The sequence below is a fragment of the Gymnogyps californianus genome, chromosome 1 (genome assembly GCF_018139145.2).
Source record: "Gymnogyps californianus isolate 813 chromosome 1, ASM1813914v2, whole genome shotgun sequence".
Classification (NCBI taxonomy): Eukaryota; Metazoa; Chordata; class Aves; order Accipitriformes; family Cathartidae; genus Gymnogyps; species Gymnogyps californianus.
In genome coordinates this window covers 190,163,257-190,186,613 of record NC_059471.1, presented here as the reverse complement: position 1 = coordinate 190,186,613, position 23,357 = coordinate 190,163,257, and the positions used below count along the sequence as shown (strand labels likewise).

At 37.7% G+C, this 23,357-nt stretch overlaps 1 protein-coding gene across 2 annotated transcripts in view; it reads right to left on the bottom strand.

Moving 5' to 3' along the window:
• The window catches only part of MDFIC (MyoD family inhibitor domain containing), a 54,390-nt gene that overhangs the window by 6,725 nt on the left and 24,308 nt on the right, over positions 1 to 23,357 (bottom strand). For both annotated transcript variants that reach the window (XM_050915631.1, XM_050915632.1), the window contains exon 4: positions 9,341 to 9,616. In XM_050915631.1, coding sequence (XP_050771588.1) covers positions 9,341 to 9,616 — 276 coding nt within the window. The remainder of the gene's footprint in view (positions 1 to 9,340; positions 9,617 to 23,357) is intronic.

The following is a 23,357-nucleotide window of genomic DNA, read 5'->3' as shown; positions in this document are numbered from 1 at the left end:
AATCCAGCCACAAAGAACATGCTATATAAAGCTCACTCCAAAAGAGATGACCTCAGGTTTTTCATTACCATGTTGGAGACCACTAAAATATATTTCACTGCTTGCACAAGACTCCTTAATCCCCCTTCCAAGGCCAAAGAGACTATTTTAAATTACAGATTATTTTAAATTTCAAAAGTATTTTAACATGTTAAGAATAAAGACTATGCTTAACTTCCACTCTTTGACCTTACGACATCAAAATCCTAATAGTTTTTGCAGATGAGTGAGCAGTGGAACACCTTAATCCAACTGGAACTAAACTTAATTTATATATTTGGCAATAATTTGGAAAAAAAAGTAAATTTGATGATTTTAATGTCTGACAACATGTTTTCTGGAAACTTTGAATATATTTTAGTCTTTTATGATAAAAAAATATATAGTAATATCATTTATGACACTGCATTACTGTAAAGAGATGCTAGCTTAAAATGATCTATTTCTTTACATTCTTTTTTTTTGTTTGAGAATTAGAGGTTTTCTCATTCATCTTTTCCCATTAGATATACTAATGCAATTAAGAATTAGGAGTGTGCCTTTATCAAGGCCCAAACTCCATCTGCCTTGATGTTCATGATGAAGTACTGTTGATAAATAGTTAACTCCCAAGTTTCTTGGGGTTTAAGTTTTCCTTAAATACTTTCACAGAGAAAGAAATTAGTCTGTGTCTCATTACATAAGCCCACCATTAATGAAGATAAGCACTTCCTTAGGACTTCCACACTACACCACACCAGTCTCAAATTTCCATTGCTTTTCAATTCTTCTATTACACTTTTCTCTAATTAATGGAGAAATGCTGCACTACAGATCAGCACTACATAAAAGTGAGGATGTGGGGTGTCAAACACTGTACAGAGGTATACTTTATACAAAAAAAAAAAAAAAAACAAATAGTGCATCTGCCTTAGTTCCTTTATCAAATGCATTTGATTTCATCAAAGCATAGTATTACATTTGTTGACTATGACCCAAGTTCCCAAAAGCTATGCTGAATGGCATAAATTACGATGGGCTTGGTCTGTAGGCAGTGATAGTATATTTTATTAGACCAACTCAGAGCTTTCAGACACTCAAGCTTATCTTCAGTTATCCTTTCATTTCGTCTGGGATGAAAGTTAGACCTGAAGTTAAAAGGGTCATCCCATGCAGCATTTTTAAATACCAATGTAAGTAAAGCTGTTTCCTTAGTCCTTTGGCACATCCCCAAAAGTTACAGATTTGTTAGAGAACTTCATCAAAACTGTTAAACAGTGCCAAGGCAAATAGAAACCCAACCAACTCGTCCAGGTTTTTGCTGGTTATATCATACACACACATCCAGCTACTTTGTGCTGATTTAACCAAAGAGTGTATACAGTACATGTAACATCTACTTTAACTGGGTTATAAATGTTACCACAGACAATATCCAGACAAGAAATAGCCTAAAATCCCTTAAAACTGTTTACACATGGTTATTCAAAGCCCAGAGGGCCCCACTCTATACCTTATCCCAGTTGTAACAGCTATGCTCATTTAAGGAAAAGAAATAATATCAACAATAAAACAATTTTAATTTTTGTCCATGTCTTTAAACATTTGCTTGTGCACACCACTTTTCATTTCTAAAATCTTTGCATACAGGTATTGCCCTGATATCCAATTCCTTTTAAATAATGAAATACATATTTCTTTTATTTCAACTTCCCTTTTATCACCTCCTCTTCATTTTTATGAAAAGGTGCAGCTCTACTTAAGACACAGACTTTTAAGAGAACTATCAACCATCAAAACTGTACAAGGGACGCAGAAGTTAGACCGAAAAATGTACAGAGAAACACACACGCAGGCTGATCTGTGCTGCTTTTGTAATGTTTGACACCAACCTGTCACAAACTGACCCAATAAGCTTTCATATCAAGCAGGCAGGTCACATATGATAAAAGGTTTCCATGTTTGCAATGGTAAATAAGCTCACTTACAGGATGGTGACCTTGGTCAGCTTCTTACTAACTATATTCACTGAGTTCAGACAACTCAAAACAAATCTCCAGGCACTCTGCTGTCTCACAGTGAGAATCAAAAAGGGCAAAACCGCAACCAAAGTGGCAGCTGAGGTCCTCAGCGGGGGTTTACTCCAGGCCCCCGCAGAGCCCTGAACAGAAGCCCCAGCAGGCGCTACAGGCGTCCCATGGTCCGGCAGCGCGGGGCCGGCAGCGGTGGGGATGAACACGCCGCACCGACGGCGGAGACAGCCCATGGCCAGAGCAGCATGGCCAGCCAACGAGAAACCACCCCAGCACACGTTTCTTAAAAGGTGCGCATTGCACAGAGGTGGGGCGTAAAATTACCGAGCAGTGGCACGCACGCAATCACACCACCATTCCCGCAATGTATGGGGTTCATGTACAGCCTCTGCTACCCACCCCCTTCCAGAAAACTCACTGTACCCAGGAAAATGCTCAAGGAAAAATAAGAAATGCGGAAAGAACAAATGGACATGTCGCACGGAGTATAGTTATCTCTAGATAACAGAGCTACATTTATTTAGACAGGGGAAAATACAGTTAAAAAGCATAGTATACATGATATTTCAGCATTTTAAAATAGAAAACTATCATCTCTACTGATCAAGAAAATTAAAATGTTGCCTGAACAGGCAAATTACACTGCAAAACACATGGAAACTTTCATCAAAGCTTATATTCTAAACTCTCAATACAGATATAACCTCAGGAGTAAAATGATCCAGTTCAAACATACAGATATACTAAGAACCGTGCCAGTTTCCAATATCTAAGGCTTCCTTAGAATATGAAGCTTTCATTGCCATTGCTCATCACTGCAAATACTGAGACTAGTTAGGTGCTAGCTAGACCATGACCTTATAAAATGGATACTGCAGGAAGACCTTTTTTCGTTACAGGCCCTGTTTTCAACTCACTCCTGTTGCACAACATGTAAATCATCTCCCAAGACTTCTATGCAAACAAAAATATAAATCATGCTTAAAACACACCACTCTTCAAAGTGCCTTCTTAAAAATCACAGGTTTGACCATATGATAATGTTATTTGCCCACAGCCTGATTGACAACCGCTTTCTGATACAACCTTGTCTAACAAAAAAACCGCTGTTTAGCACTTCGTGCTCAGACACAAATCCACTTTGAATCAATTTCTAAAAGATAACAATGGAAATTTGGGCCCAAGTAGAGAGATTTGCAGGATACTAACTAAGTAGCTGCCTAAATGCTACTTAATCCTATGGGATGGATTTCAGAAGTGTATGTATGTTTAAAAAAAAAGAAGAGAGAGAGAGAGAGCGATGGCCAGTAGATATTTCTGCAATGTTAGGCTATTCAAGGTATAATGCACACTCATACCGAATTTCAGTAAATAATACCAATCCAATGACAGAACATTATATAAAAGAAAACTTACTGCTGCTCTTGTGGCACTCAAGGGGGGGGGGGGGGGGGGGAATCTTATTCAAAATCATATGCCCAAAAGGAGTGTAAAGTTGACTGAAAACTATTTTTCAGTTTATACAAAGTTATATATACCAAAGTAAGATGCTCCTACTTCAAACAGAGGTCTGCTACCCTGCTAAGAGAACTACTCACTACTTTCCATGTATATGCACCTCGTGATTCTTAAGACCCTGGCTTAATACAAAGGCTATTTGGGGGACTTGCTTTGTCTTCAGTTAAGCCACCAATATCACTTGGGATACTCTAAGAAATTAATGTAGTCAGCAGTATGAGTTAAATAGTGCCCACCAACCCCGTGCTTGGATTCGACATCTAGAACGGATGAAGTTGCTTTACACTAAAAAGATGGGGGAAAAAAGTCTCATTCAAATGCACCCTGAAATGCTGAATTTTAAACATTGGATTTAAAAAAACCCCACACGTTGGGTGAGATTGTTCACTGCATCTCTAAGCTCAGTAGCACAAGATACGCAGTCCAGAAGGTTGAGTAAGGTTGCTTCAGGCCTTGCTCCTGGAAAAGCACGAGTGGTAACTTAAATCTGGTGGCAAGCCTACATTGCCTGTCCTTCCTCAGAGCCTCACCCCCATGCTGCAGGCTTTCTTTATCTACCTCACTTCTGCATCTAGCCTTACTACACTTCCTAAGACCTATCTTGAAAAAAATCCTTGGAAAGAAGATGCCTTCTAGTGTCTCTCTGGTTTAGAGAGCCTGGGAAGGAATAAAGTGAAGATCTCACCATACATACAGGAGGCAGGCTCATGATCTGCTCACCTAACAAGCTACCATTTCCAGATGAATATAGCAATTGTGTATGCTCTCAGCCTTTTGAATATGTGAAGTACTGCCCTAAACTCAAATTATCACAAGTTACTGGAGTTGTGGGAACTACCCTGACAAACGTAGTAACTTGTGAGGTCACAGCAACTGGACTAGAAGCAAGAGTTGCATTTCAAAACTGAATTAAAACCTGTATTCCCTCTCTCCATCATTAACTTTTTATAAATGATTGCTTCGATTAAAAAAAAGCATAACATCAAGTTTCATAAGGTTTTGGTAGGAAAACTCGTTTGGTTTTTACAAAATAATTAGCGTCTACTTCATTTTGCCCCCTCCACCCCCTTAATTAAATTCCTCTTCCATCCCTCCCACTGCCCAGTTTCTTCTTCCCTGTCCTCCTCCAACTCTGCATATGTCATTATTACTTACCTTCCACTACTCTGATACACACATGTATGTATTCAGTTACCCGTTTTTCTTCATTTCCTAACATCTAGATTTACTGTTCAGCTGCCTCATTGCTGTCTCCTTTAGACCTCCTCCCCTCTTTAAGTTGCTTTGGACAGGTACCACTGCTTCCAAACACAGCAGCTAGACTGCCTTCTTTTTACTCGTTTACAATTGCTTTTTCAGGTTTCCAAGGTGTTTCTCTGCACTACACATAACAGGTGCAGGAGAGTGACAATTCTCTTTGCTAATGGTCTACCAACCATAGTTTTGGAAGAAGTGTGACACCTCTGACATCAATAATTTAAAATATTATTAAAATTTCTTTGAATAAAAAAAATCTTTTATTCCCAATATGCACTGAAACCTATCCAGTCCCTTTGAAAAATCTTTAGAACTGAAATAGTGTTTAAAAACTGCTTTTTAAGAGAGACACTCCTACTATTTCATAATTCCTTTGTTTTTTTGTAGTGGAAGTTATGGAGCTGAGTAAGATTTCTTCAGGGACAATATGGATTAATAATAGATGCAGAGGAAGAGCAGAGCTGGTGAGTACACTCACACCCTCCTAAGCCTCACTGGATGTGAAAGTGTTTCTGAACAGCATATTCTGGAATGCTGACATGACTCCATACACTACAGGCTCATTTTAAAAGGCATTTTTTAAAGCTTTTATATTAGTGCTACCAAAACGTCTGTTACATTTTAAGCACTTCCAACGCAACTTCAATGCTGAAAGCTCACAAGATGTGATCTACAGCGCAAGTGGACTTTGCAGCTGGAACAATTAATAAAAGTTGTTAACTATGGTGGGAGGATTTTGGTGGGGTGGGGGACTGGGGGGCTTTATAGCTTGCATTAGGGCTGTCTAGTACTTTGGAGACCAACAGGAGCAGTACTGATCTTCATGGGAAGATGTGCTATCCTGGTTAAAATAATACTGGACTTCATTTAGCTTTCTGGTATACATATTGAAGTCTGCAGTACATGAAGCAGCTATGCTGCATTCGCTAACCTTTTAAATAAGCATGAGTCCAAATATGCTCCTGCGCACGATGGGTGGCAAGCCTGGATGTTTCTTAATTCTATCCTGCTTCAAGCACTACCAGGTTTTCTGTTCTGTCGATAGATAAGATGTTCTAGAGCAAAATAACTACCAGACCTGGACTTATTTTGCATCACAAATAGGTGTGGTCCTCCAGAAATATTAATATCTTGTCTTTTAAGAAGAAACAAGAAGAATGCAGCTTTTGGGAGGGAATAAGAAAAAGTGAAAAATATTTTCTCTTTTCTATAGTCTAAACTCAGCTTGATGACCAGAATTTTCACTTTTCTTCCTTCTGAGGACATAATCTGTTTCTTTTCCCTGGCCACTTTACTTCAGTTAAAACCAGTTATTCTCCTGACTGGCAATACAGCAGAGCACTCATGGTGGAAGACAAGGCAGATGAAGTAAAAATATATGGCATGTATTTTCAGGTTTTAAAAAAAAGCTATAAATTAGACTATAAAATCCAAGGTCGTACATAAGGAATAGCAAAATTAAAGCGAATTGGAATATCTGAAAGCGTACAAGTTTACCGGTATTTCTTTCTACTAAAATTATCTGGACGCTATAGCAAATTGAAGTAGCTGAGTTAATTCGGGAGATTGATTATTCAATACTCACAGTACAAAAATTAATATAATTTGTCTCTTTCTGCATGAGGTTACATAAGAAACTGCATACAAGTTATATTATACTGTATAGATGTGCACAAACACGAACGCACACCTTCAAGTAAACTCAAACCCAGCAGCTCTTCAGCAGTAACCAATGGCTTATGAGGTTAACATGGTACAAGTTAAAGCAAAGGCAAGTAGTTAAGCAATGTTGCAAATAATTTCCAATAGTTTCCTATCTTTTCCATCTTCCTGTAAACCTTTTCAATAATTTCTACAGAAATGTCATTGGATCAGAAGAGACAACTGCTCACAGAAATGCCTCTTTGCCCACAAAAGTATGATTCATAATACGAAGAAGCTGTAGAAATTAAGTTCAAGTTAATTTGTGTACACCATTTTGAAAGAGTGTCTACGCAATCCTCAGTCACAGGGCTTATTAGTATACTCTTCTGGCTTTGTATAGTCAGATGTATTCATCAAGTCTATATATTGCTGGTTTAAATGTAATTAAACTCCTTTGAACAAATAACCTGGCTAATTATATCAAGTTTTTAAAGTGTAGCCTTCCGGAAATAGTCATAAGGGGTTAACATTTCTTAAATTAATAAACACAATTATTTTTAAGTTATGGATAAATAATTTTTTCCTTAAATAATGATCTCTTCTTTGTGTTATTTTAGATATTTCAACTGACCATTGCCAGGGTCTCTGATTGTGCATCTTATCAACAAACTGGGGGATGACAGAACAAATTAAGTACATATTGATACTTCCCGCAAGGTAACAACTTGATAAGAATATTACTTATAGCCTATAGTTCCCCCATGCAGCCCCACAGGGTAAATTACTGAAAAGCTGAAGAAATTGTCAGAAGGCTTGTACATGCGTGCACGTAGATGTGTAGACACAAATATAAAATGTCTGCCAGAGAACTGTAAAGCAAAACAAATTTCAAAAATAGAAAATTATTTTTTAAAACAAATATTCCCTTATAGGCATATCACAATACCCTAGATATACTTTAATCATTGCACAATAAAACTTGTGCTTCACTCAGATTGGTTAACAGAAAACTTAGAGCAGCAGACATTAGCAGCGCAGGTCAAGCTATTCAGAGCATATATCCAAGTTCCCACATTCAAAATGAGAACATTACAAGGCTAGATGTGTAACGCTGATTATATTTAATTTTAGCTATTAGGTGACTCAAGAAACTACATGTGACAGTAAGGATTACCCTGTATTTCTGTACTTTGAAAGTATGTAAGTTAGACAGTGTGACAACACAATTATCTATATTCTAATCAGATATGCCTTTAAAAATATCAACATTTCTGATTGTACATAAAAAATTGTATATTGGCAGTTTCAGGCAACTAACACTAACATGTGTTGGCTATTAAAATCAGACATTGGAATTTAGAGCTAAATCTGAAGGTATCTTATTAATTTTCTCCTCAATCATTCAGTAATTTGACATCACCATTGCCAAGGTTATTAAAAACAAAAAAACCCACTGACTGTATTTATTCCAATATAATTTTAGAAGAAAAAAGGAAGTGTTTGCCATAAATAATTGTATAGGGGCATGAACAGGGCAGGCACCGTCTCTTTAGAACTCTGTAATCTTATTTTCAGAGGTTGAATTTCTTAAATTCAGAGGCCTACACTTTGTACCAGTCATGTGAACAGACCTAGGTCTCTTGACTTACAGTTTTTTGATATTGCATGAAGGAAGAATATATAAGAAAAATATCAGGCTGGAGGATGAACTGGATTTCACATAACAGAAAGAGATAAGGGGAATACAGCAAGTATGAAGCCGTGATTTTGGAAAGAAATGTTAGAGGACTGAAAGTGCAACAGAAAAATAACAGTAGGTTCTTGAAGATAAATATGAAAATAAACGACAGCAAGGAGGACCAGCCCATGGCACAGTCCGAGTGAAGCTGTTCTTCATATTACTACACAGATTCACTGAGTAGGTTTGACTGAAGTAGTTGAAGTCAAGAGAAGTCACTCCACTGACATCAGTAGGCTTCATTCAGGCCACTACGAGCAGTCCTTCTGATCCCTCTTCCTTTCATCTAGGCTGAGAATCCTCCCCATTTCACTGAACAGTACCGTCTCTCATTTCTCTAAGAATCTGTGTCTGTACCCACCCCCCAGAGTTTTTTTTAACCAGTCGCATCTATGGCTGCCTCAAACCAATAAAATTTATATAGCCTCTGCACCCTTCTTGTAACGGGCAGGAGCAAAGCCCATCGAGTATATTAGTGCTAATGGGAAGGCAGTGGATTGAGGAGAGGCTCAGGAACTCCGGGACCATTAGAGTAATTGCAAGCAGTGAAAACACGCACACAGCTAAAACATAAAGGAAATTATTTACTTTTGCTTATTTAAGCTGTGCACAGGGAGTACAAAGCTTTTTCATGCAAATTATTTACAGCCCAAATATAGCATAAGGCACATTAAACATTGAAGCACAGGTCCAAATGTTATTATCTAGTGTTCAGACCTCATGTCTAGTTAGAATATCTGCTAACAGAACATTTTCAAAAGCAAACTCTACCCTCATGGAGCCTGCCATCCTTTGAACTCGTGCTTTAACATTTTTTTGTGGTGTATATGTGACAATGTTGACAGGAGTTTCTATCAGTTCAGGATACTAACTAGAGAGACTAAAACATTATCAGACTATGTTGGCCAAATGTTTGAAAGCAAGAAATCTCCCATTGCTTCAATTTCCTTCAAATACTTAACATTTTCCTTTGGGGAAGTAACTTGTGTTTTATCATAATGATTTCTATTTGCTTCTGGAGCATGAGTCATGCTCTTCAATTATTTTCAGTTGATTGTGTAATTATTAGTGAGAATGGGGTTTGGCTAGTCTTTATTCAGTTTGGGGTTTTTTAATAAGAATTTCTGCTTACCTTCAGGTGAAGTACCTGGCTTTTGAGAAAACGCAGAGCTTATTTTACTCTTCTTGCTGCTGGTGCTGTTGACAGACAAGGTGGACTGAATTTTTCTGTGCATTTTTTCTGAAACAGGAGCCGAAAGTTTTCTGTTGTCTCCAGGCACGTGCTTGCCCCCGTTGTGAATTCCGCTTCCATTACTCAGACCCGCGTGGCCATTTTGAATTTTGCCACTTTCTTCCTCACCTCTTTCCAGTGCTGAAGTATTCGGCTGAGGCAAACGTTGAGGTTGTGCTTAAAATGAAAGAAAGAAAGGTTTAATTTAAATTGTAAATTGATAACTGAACACTTTAGGCTAGACGGGGAATGCAACTTTCATTGCTCTTATTGATCAAAGAATAGACTGAAAAGTTAACATTCCCCCATCAAAACAAGACAGCAAAAAATGTCTCTAGATTAAAAATAATTATTAGCTATTCTGAAAGTGCCTCATGTCTGCATGAGGCCTAGATTCCCCATTCGACACTGCACGGAAGGTTTGCAAGGCTCTGTGAATTACACAGAGAGAATAAGGCAAGCAATTTAAAGAAGAAAAAAATCAAGAATGGGAGAAAAAGTAGCAAAACTGAGATAAACTTGGGTTAAGGGAGCCAAATGAAGAACGGGAGAAATGCAATAGAATGGGAGAAAAAGGTATGGGAGGGAAGATACAGACTGCAGTAACAGAAGTGAAGCTGCAGGTTGGCCAATCTGCCAGTCTTCTAGAAAATAGCCTGAGTAACATGGTAGGGGCCCCCCGACACTCAGCCACCACGGACCAGTATATTAAAGAATAAGAGTATCCAGGTAACTAACAACACTTCGAGCTTAAATTCATAAAGATCGTGGACTGCTGGGAAGAACAAAACCAATCAAAATCTGGTTTTGTGGACGAGGCGATCCAGTAACCAGAAGGAACATGCATTCAAACACCGCGCAGCTGTGGCAAGCCAGAGTCCCCCCCCTCCATATTCCTCAATCCAGAATCACAATTTTAAAAATAGCTGTAATGGGCCAGTTGGGGCTTTAATGGCAACAAACTGAAATGGTCAAAGGAAAAAAATACAAAACCTGTCAAGGCAGGAATCTGCAGTGGTCTGGTTAAGACTCCAAGAGTACCTGTTATAAACCCATTCTAATGAGAGGGCATGATACTTGACCATTCTTTGTTGAGCTACTGTATCATAAAGGAGTGTATTTTTAATAACATGGAAAATACATTGTCTATGTATTTAAAGTCTGTATCTAAAGAAAAGAAAAGATGCAGGATTTTTTTTTTTTATGTAAAGCTTTTTAATAAAAAAAGTGGTTTCCAATTAGAGATTCTTATTTAGAAAAAAAACGCAGACTTCATTCAAAAACTAATTAAACTATACACATAGTAACACAACAAGATTTCATAATCAAAAAGCATCAGCCCAATCACCTCTCCTAATCAAAACACTACTGTCTCATGCTTGGACATAAAGAGGTTTTCAGACAGTCCGATCTTCAACTATTTATAAATCTAATGTCAAGGAAAAAGCCCAGATTCTACTGAACACACAACTGAAGAGAGATTAGACAGTGCCAGCAGTAAAGCAAAACAGTGCTGCAGTTCATTCTCTTTTCAGATGATTCACATCCATTTTCAGATGATTTCACAGTATAGCTTCATATGTAGCTTACACTGTGTGCAAGATACCAATATGTATAGACAGTTATAGTTAGCTTCCTCTAAAAGAAACATCTCCACTGCTCAGTTCAGGTACAAGTGACCAAACTTTCGGACAAATACTACTGGGACACACAGATAAACACGGTCTCTAAAAAGACTCTCAGTTCTGAATTTGCCTAACAAACCCTCAATGCCTCCCTTTTTCAAGGACACTGATACCATTCTCAGATTGTTTCCTCCAACTATCTTAAACTTGTCCAGATTAAATTTCAGATAAATCTTAAACTTTAAGTCCTGGTCACACTCACAGGCAAAAGGAGATACTTTTCATAATAGTTTAAATATGAACTGGTTCATTTTTTCTTGCCATTTGATTTTTTCAGTCATAGCAACTCAGATTTTAAGAAGATACCCTAGACTGCCCACATCTATCTAGGTCAGAGTAACCCTGATTGAACCTACTTTACAAAAGTGATAATTTTGTGTTGCAGGAAAGAAAGGGACGGCTGGGGGAAACATTTATGCTTTAGCATCCCCGAAGATGTTGCAGGGAAGACAAAGATCATTCCCTTCCATTACCAGCAGTAAGTGCTCATGAACCTCCAAGCCAACAGAGTAGGAGCACAACACTATCTGACACCTGAACAACTAACTGTTGCCCAAAAAGTTTTTCATTGGCAATATTGAAACTGCTGCTCCTTTCAATTTGGCATTAGTGTTTGCAAAACCTATGAACAGAAGCATAATCAAGGCACCTTCTTCACTCTGGAATTCAATTTGTAGTATATATTCTGTCAACATTTCCAGACTTCCGTAAAGGCCCCATAACAAATTTTTAAGAGAGTTTTCTCCTACCTGAACAGGATTCATTAAAAGTATACTACCAGGAACCCTTCATGTAGGTCTAATTTTCTTAAAAATCAAAAGATATTCCTTCCCTTTTAAAAATAGTCAATGTAGACCTAACCACAGTCAAAAATGAAATCTTTGGCAACATCAGGAATCAAAATTTTACTCTCTAAAATTCAGTGTTCATACTCATAGCTCCCCATAGCTTTATTGTCATTATCCCACTCAAATGTAAATTGTACTATTAAGGAATAGTGTTTTTCATGTTCCGTGTAACGATGTTTCCTCAAACTGCGCCGCCTATGATTCCCAACTGTGGAGTGGTGCAGTTGCACCAGTAACCTAGAATTACTGGGGAGGGGTTAACCTTCCTCAATAAATAAAAGCAATAGACTATACTAAAAATTCTGTATGTCTGGACATGCAAGTTTCTAAAACTGACAGTTATGACCTTTTCCAAGCCAGCTAAATTGGTGGTGGCAGCTTACAATTGTTTGTATATTTTTGGTGCTTTGCTACAATACAGTAACTTGACAAATTATCCAAAATTCAGTCTTCAAAATTAGCTGTGTTTCTGTCAAACTGTGAGTGAATGGGAAGTCTTGGGGAATCTAAACAGTTATATGTTTTTGCTTTCATTATTATTTTTACTAAGGGTTTGGGGAGTTTTTTGGTGGTTTGGGGTTTTTTTATATTTTTTATTAAATAATCCTGTTCCCAAAGTACTCTTACTTCAGTCTTTTAGCATTAACATACAACTTTTTAGCTGACTGGCTTTACAGTATTCACATGTGATACGCAGGTCAAATCAAAATGGAATAAAACCCCAAATGGATTAGTTATCTCAATTTAAATTTATTTTAACTTTATTGATAATTTTGCACTAGGGAGACTTGAATCTTATGGTTAAAACACACTTGAAACCAATTAGGAACCATATGACCGCATTCTAGCATAAAGAACAAAAGCAATTGACAGTTCCAAGATTAAGCCACAACCACTCAGTTTAAAACAGAAATATTTTTACCTTATTTTTTAAAGGTTGTGTATATCTTAAAAAAAAAAGTGTAATATGGGGAACGACACAATGCTTCTTAAAACACAGTGATACCCAGGGACTCTCACTCTCTCTTTAATGATCCACTGCTCTCATTCAGCTGTCTTTCTTTTTTCAAATCTTTACATATGTGACAGCTCTCAAAAGTAGACCATAGACCATCTGGCATTTTCAGAGGTGTAACTTGTGCAAATTCAGCTCTACTGGGAACACAATGCTATCTTCTGCCTGCGTTATAAAAGATACAATAGAATGTAGAACTTATGAGTTGTTTTGAATTATTCATTTTTTGCCTGTATATTCAAGAAATTTTACAAACTCTGCATTTTGTACTACATAATCACATGCGTTAAAGGTACAAAGAAACTTTTTGACACCTCTTTTCTACAGAAAGATGGCATTTTGTTTGATATGTGAACATTCAGCGCCTGTTATATCATTCTAAACAGGCCATGTGCCGCTACAAAAGATCCCATTTTACACTCATGTATGAGCAAAAATTTTATTCTTGATATTCAGTAACTAATGCAATACACATCAAAATTTCAAATATGAGTTGGATGAACATTCAGCATCTTTAAATCAGGATGGCATTGGTCACTTACTATATGTTAAAGATTTAAAAAAAAAAAAACATTCCTCACACAACATAGAAATATTGTCATTTCAAACATCCACATCCACAATGAATAGTTTCAAATGTCCTAAGAAATACTGTGCTTTTTAGGTTAATATGTTTTTAATCTTTAGCAAAACCAGTAGATTTAAGTCAATATTTTATACAGTGCTAACACTAGTGGATTTTCAATAAGAATGATAAATATTGGATTAATGATTCAATAGACTGAATCTTTTTTGATAGAAAACTAGCAGATAATGTAGCTAGTAATAACTATACATGAATCTGCTGCCTGTGGAAAAGCAATAAAAAGGCAATATATTGCTATAGCATATAATCTATTAGCGTGTTTCACTGCTTCCTTGTCATTGGTTTCCTTGCAAAGTGGGCCTTAATACAATAACTTCTGCTGTTATTTAACTGACTTTACATAACAATTTAATTGTGAGGTTACGATCTGGCGAATAAATATTCGAGTACTAAACATTTACTACGGTTTTGATGGTTTTGAAGTAACTATGCATATTCTCCTTCAGACAGTAAAATCCTTAGCACAGTTTAAATGAATATGCACATACATATGCACACTGACAATACATTGTTTACACCTTGCAAAATAACAGCTATTCTTAGGAGAAAAATCCTGATATATGCATTTAACAGAAAAACATATGTCAACACAGGGAAACTCTCAACCAAAAGAGGACAGTCTAAGCTATCATTAGGGATTTTAGACAAAACACAAAAACAAACAAACACAGAACACAGACTCCTCGGAGTCAAAGTGAATCAAAAGAAAACATCAGGAGGGCGAGAAGAATTGAGACAGCTAATTAGTAGCCTAATCACATCAAAAGCAATTCCGAGGCAGCTGATACAGATGCCCGTGGAGTTTTCCAGGCTGGCCAATGCCACCGATGGAAAAAATACTTTCCAGTTTACAGCCTGCGTCATCTGATTGCATACCCAGAGAGTTAAGCATGCTGTTTTTCTTCGTTTATGACACAATAGTTTATGACATCAGATCAGGCCACAGAAGCAATATTTTTGCAGGTGGACTGGGAAGGAACAAAATGCACAACTCCTGGGTGTAAAAAAATGTAACCTTTGGTATTGTCAAATATTGAGAAAATACAAAGTATCATTTCGTTTGAATAGATCCTCAACACTTCTCTGCCTCCCAAAACAGTTGCAACCACAATAAGAGGATGAGCCCTTTTTAGGAAATACAGAGGTCCTGCTTGGGTCCATTAATGCTGAAAGCCAAGATCTACATGCTAATTTGAGCTGCGGAAATTGTTTGATCTCAGTGGTAGCTGCTCCTACTCCCTCTGCATGGATCATATGGAAGAGACGATGTGCAAGGGAGTTAAGAATCAGGCCTCTGTTTTTTATCAGTGCGTCTTTGTAACATAGACCTAAGCTTGAGGGGAAAAATAAAGCAGATGACAGATAGTCATGGATTGCACAGTAAAACCAGGGGCTGCCTGGATTCTAGAGTAAAATTAAGGTGATTCCAAATTGCTTCTGGAAAAGACATAAATTCCTGAGATATAAAAGGCAACATTTCCAACTGACTAGCAAAAAATCTTACCTTTTCAAAAATATTACAAATTGTATGCATTCATACGCTCAATAAGCATAAAATTCCAGTGAAGCTGGGAGAACTTAAATATCTCAATCTCTCTCCCTCCCCACTTTTCTAACTAAAATCCTGACTAGTCTCTACATGGATCTTCAAACTACATCAATAGTTTTCTCTGCCTAGCTATCCAGAATATTAACATTCAGATTACAAGATGTACCTCTGAGTCAACCTATGAAGTGGCTTTTGTCAGCAATTATTTTTGAATATTTTCGAGGACATAAATAGCATATACTGCAGGTTCCATATCACAGAAGGCATACATTAACTAAATAACAAGGTACCATCAAGGTACAATCTATCTTTTAAAATCAATTTTTTACACTGAATTTTTTATACCATGCTGACTTTACAAGGAAAACAAAGTACCAACTAACAGCATCAACCACCTTTTTAGAATTGCTTCTTGTAAGACATAAGGACATCTTCAAAATGAATATAATATATTATTATGAAACAGGATGTCCTTTGTAATGAAAATACTGTAGTAAAATTGCTGGTACGAGTTTTACAGGACCCACACTGAGAACACTTTGTTAAAATACGTCTGAGAACACATTCAGGGAGCACCAGGTATAACAGAAATGGGGCTGGCAGGGGACAAAGGGAAAAGACATTTTATCCTGTCAGCTCTCAGTCGGTGAAGGGCTGACGAGAATGGCAAACGCATGTGTGCATGTGTGTTTATGGGTTGAGAAGGTGACACAAGTGCACAAGAAGGTGCCAGGAATACTCTTAAATCTGTGCAAAGACACCTGCAGTGCCTTCCTTTGGAAGCACTGCAGGACCTTACACACTGTTTGAAGGGTTGCAGGAATTGTATAAAGATGTCTTTGACATACCCAGAACGAAGCAGTTACCACAGGGAAGCATGAAAAGGACTGGTAGCCAGAGGTTTACAAAGTTGATAGGCATTCCCACTGAAAATGTGGAGTGAATTTCTCTATTTACAAATCCTCTTTCCTGACATGTTTTTGCAAAATGCAGAAATGCCTGCTGATTTTTTTTAATGATAGCGACAGAAAATTTTTAATCATTGCTGAACTGAGTAAATCCTTAACATTTTTAACTACCTATCTTTCAACAATTATCTCAAAATCCAAATATCCTTTTGTCTCCTAATTACCATTAGATTATCAGTAAATTCTCCTTTATCATACACAAATCTTGCCATCATTAGCAATGTTTTGTGAGACTGCAAATATTGGCATCTATGATAAACTTTCCAGAAGATTTGGAAATTCTTGCTAGATCACAATATAGTTAGAAATAAAGATGATTCACATAATGCAATATTGTTAAGCCACATCTACATAAAGTGGGATATAGTTGTTACTGTAGCATACAGTTTTTCACTTCTTGAGAGTGAACAGCAGTAGCTCACCATGAAAAATCCAAGAAAAGAGCCAAACACAAAACAGGACATTATAGGTAACAGGCACCCAGACACCTAGGGAATAAATTTCTATATAAAACTGTGTTCAAAATTGGGAAATTTTACTGCAAGCTTTCCATTTGCAATATCTATCTATCCATTTTTCTCCTCATACATTCTGCTAGAGGACTGGAAAAGAACTGCAGTGTATTTGCTCTTATGTTTCATAGCATTACAACTGCTTACAGCAGTGGTAATCGTTGCACAGACGTGTGCAATGGCAGGTTAACTCGTGGTCACCATTCCAACATTCCATGGGCATATTTACGGTGTTTTATATGTTCATTAATTACTACTGAAGCTGGGGGTTCTTCGTATTTAAGGTGAAATGCCTAGTTATTTCATCCTATGTTTTCTACATAGATAACTTACTAAGAGGCATCTTAATCTACTTGATTTTTTTTTTTGTTAAATCTTGCTTTATAATGCACAGTAGCTTGTAGAAATTGAATTTGAGAACAAAATAATAAACACATTAAGAATCAGAGAATTAGGCTTTTTGTTAATTTCTAAAGTGCTGAAAGTGATCTATTTCTCCAACACAAATAATCAGTAATTTAATAAATGTGAAGACAGTCCCCCAAACTATAAAGGATATAAAGGGGTGAAAACCCAATACAATCCCATCTCACTGAGGAACAGAACGGTTTGCTTCTGGAGCTCTAATTTTAAAAGGAAGGTTAATTAACCACTAGACGCAAAAAAGGTAATCCAAGCTGTTGGCATGACAATTACAGCAGTTATGCAATTAGTACCTATTACAACATATGGTTATATCACTGCAGAAAGACACACTGGTGTCCCATGGAATTTGAGACATTAAGTCAAATATTTGGAACAGTTTTGATGCCCCTCACCATTCTGTTACTTGTTCCCAAATCAAATAATAAACATCAAAGAGAAGCTACAAACAACAGGATATCGCTTGCTGGGTACTGCCTCATAAGCAGCACAGCAGGATGTACCAGACAGGAGAGATAACCTCAATGTCATTAACCGCCGTAACCTGGGCAAGTGCACAAACAGGTCCCCTTGGCTCCAGCATCTCCTGCTCCCTTCCTCAAAACCCCAGCAACCACTGACAAACTAGACACTGTTTCACTGCACGAAAGAACGTGGGATGGTGAGGCAAATAGCTTGTCAGCTTAGCCCGTTCACCATTCACCTCTGAGTGAGAAAATACACAAAGGTCAGGTTTATTCTCCACTGACCGTATATACTGAGTCTTCAGATGATGAGATTACAGTGTTCAGTTAAACTCATACAAATATACATAAAAACTGACTGTACTTGGTTTTAAAAAGAACATGAAGGCAAATGCTTGGAACGCGCAATTCTCTTAATGTTCACTGCTCCCTTGATTTCTAGTCCTCCACCCATATAAGTGACAGAATTTCAGAAGACTCCAAAAAGTGCTCCACCTCAAGTGTGAATCTGACCCCCTGCTCTCAGTGCTCCCTCTTTTGTCATCTCTATAATTTTAAGTAATACCCAATGCTACTATTAACAAAACTAACAAGATGCAGAAATAAAAAATAGGAATAAAAACAGAATGACAGCAACAAAGAGAGGTGTCCTGGTTTCGGCTGGGATAGAGTTAACTCTCTTCTTAGTAGCTGGTACAGTGCTGTGTTTTGGATTTAGTGTGAGAATAATGTTGATAACACGCTGATGTTTTAGTTGTTACTAAGTAGCATTTATCTTAAGTTAAGGATTTTCAGTTTCCCACGCTCTGCCAGGTGTACAAGAAGCTGGGAGGAAGCACGGCCAGGACAGCTGACCTGAACTAGCCAAAGGGATATTCCATACCATAGAACATCATGCCCAGTATATAAACCAGGGGGAGCTGGCCGGGAGGGGTGGATCGCTGCTCGGGCATCAGTCAGTGCGTGGTGAGCAATTGCATTGTGCATCACTGGTGGTTTTTTTTCTCCCCCCCCCCCCTTTTTTTTGTTATATTCCTTTTCATTACAATTACTATTATTATATTTCATTATTATTGTTAGCATTATATTTTACTTTAATTATTAAACTGTTCGTATCTCAACCCACGACTTTTACCTTTTTTCCCCGATTCTCCTCCCCATCCCACTGGGAGCCGGGGGGGACTGAGGGAGCGGCTGCGTGGTGCTTAGCTGCTGGCTGGGGTTAAACCATGACAGAGGGTAATGTAAAAAGGTAGCAGGAAAACACAGAATATCAGTACAAAAATAGTAATACATACATTGATAACTGAGTTTCTGATCCCTTTGCTGCACATATTTTCCCTCTGCTATTCTTTCTCGCAACATAGAGCTGATGCTAAGTTTGGCATCAGTTGATACCAAGTACCAGAAAACCAAAGGAAGAACGAGAGAAAGCACGGCTGCAAGGAAAATGGAACAGGGGAAGCAAATGGGCAGTAACCACGAGGAACAGGCTAAAACTTGGGATTTTACATTATTAAAACAATAGCAGGGCAAAAACATCAAAAGAAAAAAGAGCAGATAGCAACCACCCAGAAGAAGACAGCACTGGAGGGGAAGCAGACAGAAAGGGAAAAAATACATAGTGAGCTAAGCCACTTCAGTCTGTGAGGGCAGAAAAGAGTAGGGAAGAAGAAAAAAAAAAATTCACAACTTCAGCTTCTTCAATACTAGAGCTGAAGTATTTGCTACAAATCTTACAAGTAAGTAAAGAATTAAATGATAAATCACTAATTGATAAGCAATGAAATAAAACGAATATAAACACATCGTACTTATACAGTGATCTAGCACTGAAGCAATAGTTCCCCTTCTGCTCAAGGTCAGAGAAGCTCCTGGAGCCCAGGCCAAAAATCAGCCACATTCAGCAATAGCAGCATGATGGAAAATGGAAATTCTGTGTCAGAAAAGCAGGGCGAGGACTTGAGGTCCACAACAATAACTCTTCATGACCCAGCTTGTCGTTACTACAGACTGGATAGTTAATAGAGTGATTGTCAGCAGGAGAAAAAAGATGGGGAAACATAGTAGAGAGTGCAGCAAGTGTCTTATTTCCCAATCCTGAAAAGGCAAAGTGTGAGGAGAAAGAGAAGCAATGCATATCTGCACAGACAACACTAAACACACTGAGAAGGGTTAGTCTCTGCTACGGATGTCCTTCAGCTACAGGAATTCCCTTGTGACAAGCAGGGTCTAGGAGATGGGCACAGGACCCCCGTCACCAATCCACCTGGCTGCTATGCCCATGGGCTTGATGAGCGGGGCTTCCCCATCCCAAAGCACTCCAGGGACCCCAGGTCACCGAAGGATTTTGAGTCACACACAGAAAGTCCAGGTAGAGCTACCATAACCAAAGCTGGCTCTTGGGCTGCTTTATGCCACTAACGCACCAGCTTGGCATCAGGAGGACCCAGAAATGAGAGCTCTTTTTCCTTTTTTGAACTAACTGTTTTGGTGTGCCTTGAAGAGATATGGCACAATCTCACCCAAAATTTTTTGTGCAAGCTGTACAAATCAGATTCTTGAGAATACACCTTGAAAAGTCCGCTGATAAGAGTCCCTGAAAAGCCTAAATTCTCTTTTTTCCTTGCCTAGATTCAAAACTGCAAGCAACCATGGACTAAAGGCTGCATCTCTGCATCAGAGCTCACTGCCCTTCCCCTTCCCCACCCCACAGGCAGTTTAACTTTGTTTTACACCAAAACAGTAGTTTCATATGGTGAAGGGAAAAGCAATGTTCTATTTCAGAATGTAAAAATTTATCAACTGAGAGATTTGTGTGTTCAGTTAAAAGCTGAATGTGCTTAACACGTAATCATTGTCACAAATACTTAGCACAAAGGAAAATGTTTTTTACCTACTTCTTATGTACTGTATTCTACCAAAATGATCTAGGAAGTCCACTTTCTGACTCAGCTGGACAAACCCACCCATCCTGGCCAAGTTTTCATACACGACCTCCATTACATGAATTCAATATAGTAAAAAAAAAAAAAAAAGCTAAATGAGTTTCTGCCTGCTGCTCATGCACACATCCCTCAGAGCAGTGCAAAAGTCAGATTGCTGACCATGCCTGGTGAAGACCGAACTTCCTGTAAAAATGATGCACTTAGTTTCCTGAAAGGAAGCAAAGCATAAGCTGCTCAAACAATTCACAAGAAAGCACTGATATCTAAGCCATGCAGTTATAAATCTGTCCTGCTAGAAAAACACAGTGTCACATCAGTGACCAACTGCTGCAAGCACAAAAATTCAGAGAAACAAACGCATTAACGCAAAGGACAAAGCATCAGATTATCTGCAGAAACAGGTAAATTTTCTTAACGGGATGAAATTACCTGCAAAATTTTTTTCTTTCATCCCACAACTGAGCTAAAATCCTGATTCTCCACTCTGTTCATGAAACAAGATATAAATCTCTATGAAATTATTGTGCTCAAATGATTTCAATATAGTAGAGGCCAGTAGCACCTGCAAGTCCTTATACTGCAGAACTGACTGAATAGCAGCAGAATACTGTTTTTTATCTCTAACATAGAGAAAGGGAGTATTCTTATTTCAACATGTTTAAAAACATTCAACATTACATATGGAATCATTTTCATTCTCTATTAAAAATATAAAAAATATTTCTTTCAACTTATAAAACTATGTAATTTGGCCCACTGAAGTTTATTTAGTTCACCTTTTGTTTAAAAATACTTCTAAGTAGCATTTAAATTTGGATGAGGCCCATGCTTTGAATCAGTGCTTCTTGCAACAAGGATCTTTTTTCTGAAAACCTTTTGTTTTGTCTTATTTAGAAGACGTATTTCCCTTTATTTGCAGAGAAAAAGAAAATCCTTCTGTACACTAATCACAATTACTTTTTTTTAAATGGCGTGCAGATACAGCAGGGAAATCTGTGCTATGTCAACGTTATTCACAATACTGAGAAGTGTCCATTTTTACATTTAAAAACCTTTTGTTACAAGGTTTTGCAAATAAGCTGAAGGATTTCACAGAAAAGAAACAGCATTTTAAGTGAAAGCATTAGAATTTACAGTTACACTATTTTTTCCCTTTAACAATTCAAGAGCTTTAAAAAGTCACAGCTGAGGCAGCAACCTCCTCTTACCCAAAAAGATCCAAAGTACAGCAGCAACCCTTGTCTCACAGCAAAGACAGCAACTACATCACATGCAAACAGCCTTCCTTCGCTGCTTACACAAGCCTTCAGCCCCACAAAAGCATTCATGTCAGCAGCAGCAGCAGCAGCAGCAGCAGCAGCTCGACCAGGCTGGTGATGGGTGAGCCAAACTGCTGCCTCCGTCCCTTTGTGCTGTGCAGCTGTTCCCTGCTTGGGAAACATCTCAGCCTCACTCCTTGCGTTTCTTGGCCCCGAACAAAAAAGCTCTTAGGAAACCATTCAAACAACTGCCAAAAGGACAGAACTGCACTGGTTTTGGTACATCCTTATCCACTCTACTGAAGATTCATGCCATCTGCCATTTTATTTGCACTGCTGCCATAGCCCTGCCACTTGGAGTTAATTCCAGCACCCTTTTCTTTACTGTTCCTTCAGCATAACTAGCTACATTTTATCGTGCCACACCATTTTCTTAGGCTGCTGGAATTAACAACTCACAATGGGAACATCTCCCTACCACCTTATATTTAATTAGTGTTATGCTAATTAGACAAAATTCCTTGTTTCTGTACAATGCAGTACTGCCTAGCCAAACTTCTCAAAAATAATCAGCATTTTATTTTTAAATACATCCTTTTTATTGGCATTCTCAATTTTGAGTCTTTAACTTTCAGCTTTTGTCAGTAGCTACAGACTAAGACGAGGTTTATTTTTTGTTTATTTTATGAAAATTTAAATCTCACATAATCACATGACTCCAGAAGCTAAGATTTTCAGTGTTGTAATATTTAACACTTGTTTTGTTTTTTTCCTGAATGCACATTATCTTTTCATAATATTTAATTTACTGTTAATTCTCTAATAGTCAAAATACTCATTCTAATAAGAAGGTTCATTGCTACTTACAAAATAGCTTAAATGTCGATGTTAACACACAGAAGCCGAAGTGAACAGGCCTTTATACTGAAGCACTTTAAAAACATTTCCAGTCAGCCTCTAAGCACAACCTTCCTGTCATTGCTTACAAATATGTAATTGCAATAGAGAAAGAAGTGGGGAAACATGAAAAAAAGACTGTTCAAACAAACAAACAACAAAAAGAGGGAAAGGGGGGACTAGCGAAAATTATGCAAACAGAAAAGAGAAAAATGGCTTAGAGACAGTAACTATAATAGGGATGGGTCAGTCTTTTCTCTCTCTTTTTACTTTATAAAATAAATATGGGAAAGAGGATACAGAACAATTTATTAAGAATGGGAACAAACCTTCAGCACTCTTCCAACTTTGACTCTACCACGATAGCTACCACTTCTCTTTCTATCCTATCACCAATACATATCCTTTAGTTTCTGCCAAAATTACCATAATTTCTAAAGGATTTTTTTTTTTTAATGATCAAAATTTGAAGTGCCATTCCATTGTAGTCATTGTGAAATGGATTTCTAACTCTGAGTTTAAGTTTTGAGAGCAAAGTGGATTATTCTACGGGAACCTTCCCTGTGCTATCAAACAAGTCTTCTCTCCTTTTCCATAAGGACCTGTTCCTCAAATATCCAAAAAAATATTGATAACGAGACCTAAACTTCTTGCCCTGTTCCAGCTATTCCAGCAGAATCTCTGGTGTGGATGCAAACGTGATA